This window comes from Typha latifolia, chromosome 13 (genome assembly GCF_019914945.1).
Source record: "Typha latifolia isolate L0001 chromosome 13, TyphaL0001v2, whole genome shotgun sequence".
Lineage (NCBI taxonomy): Eukaryota > Viridiplantae > Streptophyta > Magnoliopsida > Poales > Typhaceae > Typha > Typha latifolia.
In genome coordinates this window covers 8,251,866-8,255,070 of record NC_133098.1, presented here as the reverse complement: position 1 = coordinate 8,255,070, position 3,205 = coordinate 8,251,866, and the positions used below count along the sequence as shown (strand labels likewise).

The window sequence follows — 3,205 nt, the reverse complement described above, 5'->3', positions numbered from 1 at the left end:
TATTAATTAATTTATTTAACAGTTTAGCGTTTAATAGAACTTTTTTTTTTTTAGTAAGATTGGAATGTAAGTCATTTCTATAAATAAATTTAAAAATAAGTATATTTTGGTTTTAAAAAAAATAAAGAAAAACCGCGCATGGCATGCCGCCATTGATTGGCAATCAAATCAAAAGGTACAAACTAATAACCCCCCAACTTTAATTTGCCGCTACAAATCAATCCCTAATTCAACCCCCCAAAAGGCCAAAACCCTTTCCTCTCTAATCCAAGTCCAATCTCACCACTGTTGCGATAAAACGAAACCCAAGATAGTGCGCGCCATCCTTTCCCTCCAAATCGAACCATTTACAATACGAGAAGAAAGACATAGAATGCATTCCATCCCTAATCCCTCCCTTCTTCTCTTTCTACCGCCATCGGCCATTCTCTCCCTCTGTATCTCTCTTCCCAGATCCCATTGCGAACGAGAGCGAGATGAAGAAGACGAAGAAGCCGCCTCCCCTTCCTCCTTCAAAACCCCCCATTTCTTCCTCTCAATCATATTTTCCATTTACCAACTCTTTGGTTCGTACTAAGAAGGTAGAGCCGAGTAAGAGAGAGCCGAGTAGTTCGAGCTCGAAACCCTCACTGCCGCCGTCCATTACTCTAGAAGAGAATGAAGCGCAGTTTCTTCTCCCAACGACGCCCGACTCCTTTCCGGCCTCGTCGTCCCCGCCTTCCGACCCTATCCCCGCCGACGTCGTGCATTCCGGCTCGTCGGTAGTCCCCAAGATCTCCTTCCGAGGGTGGCTGTCGTCGTCCGGCGGAGACGGCAGGTGGGACGTGTGGGTCCGCGCGATGTCTGTCGACCCCGAGTTCTCCCGCGCATGGCGCGACGCCGGCGTCGACGGCGCCATCGCCGCCTCTGCGAGACCTCTCATCCCCGACCGCCAAGCCATGGAGGCGCTCTTCGGGTTCTGGTGCCCCGCCACGTGTACCTTCCTGTTCCCCTGGGGCGAGGCCGGGTTCACCTTGGAGGACGCGCACGTGCTCGGCTGCTTGCCTCTGACGGGGTCACCGGTTAGTAGGCCCAGCGCCACCGAGGAGGAGGACGAGCTGAGGCTGCGACTGGTGGTGGAGAAAGAGAAGATTCGAGAGCTGGATCCCAAGGCGAAGGCTAGCCGCCGCGTCACCTGTGAGAGCTGGCTGCAGTGGTTCTTGGACCTGCGGGGGGAGCGCGAGTTGAAGCATCTCGGGTTCTTGGCGTACTGGCTGGCGAAGGACGTGATCCCGCCGTCTCCCAATGGGGAAATGCCGGCACGGGTGTTCGGGCTAGCCGCTAGGATTAGTAGAGGAGAGCGGATACCTCTCGCGCAGGTTGTGACAGCCAACATCTACCATGATCTTACCACGATTGCGTCTGCGATTCTGAGCAGACGAAGCGGCCGGATTGAGGTTTGGGCGCCGTTCGGGCTTCTGCAAGCTTGGATGTGGGAGCGGTTCGAGAGGCTGCAGCCGCCGCCATCGAAAAACCTCGCATTTCCCTTGTCGAGGGCTCGTATCATCCATTGGAGCAAGAGGAGGAAAACCACAACTTATGAACACGCTGCCCGGGTGTTGCGGGATGGTGAGTCCTTTAATTGGAGGCCTTACTCCAAGAACTCGGGTCATTGGTATCAGCCCGGTTGGTATGACAACGAATCTCAGATGATTACTGTCATAAATGATGCATTGGATGTCTTCTCTGATTTCACTTCCGTCGTCTCGCCGTGTGCATTGGTCGGGTACTTCAGTGATGGTCCATTTTTATCAGAGAAGTATCATCCACATCGAGTTGCTAGGCAGTTTGGCTTCGATCAGGCTGTCCCAGTGTTGAGCAATGTCTGTGCTTTACTACAGAGGGTGGATAGTGTCCGCTCATTAGGAGCTGAGATCTTCGTTCCAGGCATAAATAGATATGGTGGTGTGAGCGATGATTACGTTGATTGGTGGAATGCCTACATAGAAAGCTACAGAAAAGCTCTGGAAGGATATACCACGCCAGTGCAGAACGGTGTTCAAGCTCCGAAAAATGGACTGATGAAGGATCTGGTAGTAGGTCTAGGTGTATGCAGTTTTAGCTCCAAAGTGGTGGAGCAAAGGGAAAAACATACGGGGAGATCTAAATGTACAGTTGAGAAGGAGGCCAGTGAAGGGAGGAAGAGGAAATTAGAAGAGATAAGCCGAGTTAACAACAAATGCTTGGAACAAGATGAGGAAGATCGTACGGATATCAAAATAGATACTCCTACATCTGATGAGAAGAAATCTGATATAGTCAATGTCGAAAGCGAGGAGGAGAGTGTAGATGTTGAGAAGATGAATGATAGGCTGCTTGTTGAGGAGCTGGAGGAGTTCCTGCGCTGTGGGCTTCTCACAGAGTGGGAACCCAGCTCTCCTGAGCCAGAAGAGAAGGCAAGACGACCACGTGGTGCTGCAAGAAAGATTGAAGACCCTTATGGACAGGAGGCAATTAGAATGTATCCCCGGTTCTTTGATATGATTCCACAAGCACCACACTACATAGGTTTACTAAAGGCGAGCGTCGATGAGGATATCAGAAGAGATGTGTACCTCGCAAAGTGGTTTAGAATAGTCGGGCTGATGAAGGCAGCAGTGACAACTTCTTGTCATACTGACATTTTGGAGATTGAAAAATTGATGAAGGAAGCTATAAAACTTCAGAGTTACGGGTTTAATGTTAAGCACCTGATTGCCCGTCTGAAAGAGCCACAAGCACGATTGAGAAGACTAGAAGCTGCTACACATAGGCTCGAAGAAGTTAAGAAGAGAGAGCAACAAGCAAGAGAGGTGGAATCTCTTTCAATCCACATAAATGAACTAGAAAGCAAGTTGAGGTACATTGAGAAAAGATTAGGAGAAAGCAGGGAAGCCATTGGTTTAGTGCATCAAGATAAGCCGGAACACAGGGCAGATATAAGATGCTTGCAGAAGGAAGTTGAATGCGCTGAAAGAAATCTTAGGTCAATGAAAAGCGATGTTGAAGCAATGAACACCAAAACTGAGAAGCCACCGAGTTGAGGTTTATAGTTTATGCTCCCTTTTGTTTTATAGATATGTCTTTTTGGTCATATTTTGGATACACATATGGAACTACTTGTCCTGTTGATCTGTCAAGCAAAACTTACTGATGTTGTGAATATTTTGTTTCTTTTTCTGTTCAT

At 48.8% G+C, this 3,205-nt stretch overlaps 1 protein-coding gene across 1 annotated transcript; it reads left to right on the top strand.

Moving 5' to 3' along the window:
• The first annotated feature begins 354 nt into the window (after positions 1–354).
• On the top strand, positions 355–3,205 carry LOC140800088 (uncharacterized). Its single transcript, XM_073154739.1, has one exon. The coding sequence runs from the start codon at positions 477–479 to the stop codon at positions 3,060–3,062; it is 2,586 nt and encodes an 861-aa protein (XP_073010840.1). The 5' UTR covers positions 355–476; the 3' UTR covers positions 3,063–3,205.

Bases quoted from the DNA above. Each gene is read 5' to 3' on its own strand.
- LOC140800088 (XM_073154739.1), top strand. From the start codon at position 477: ATGAAGAAGACGAAGAAGCCGCCTCCCCTTCCTCCTTCAAAACCCCCC.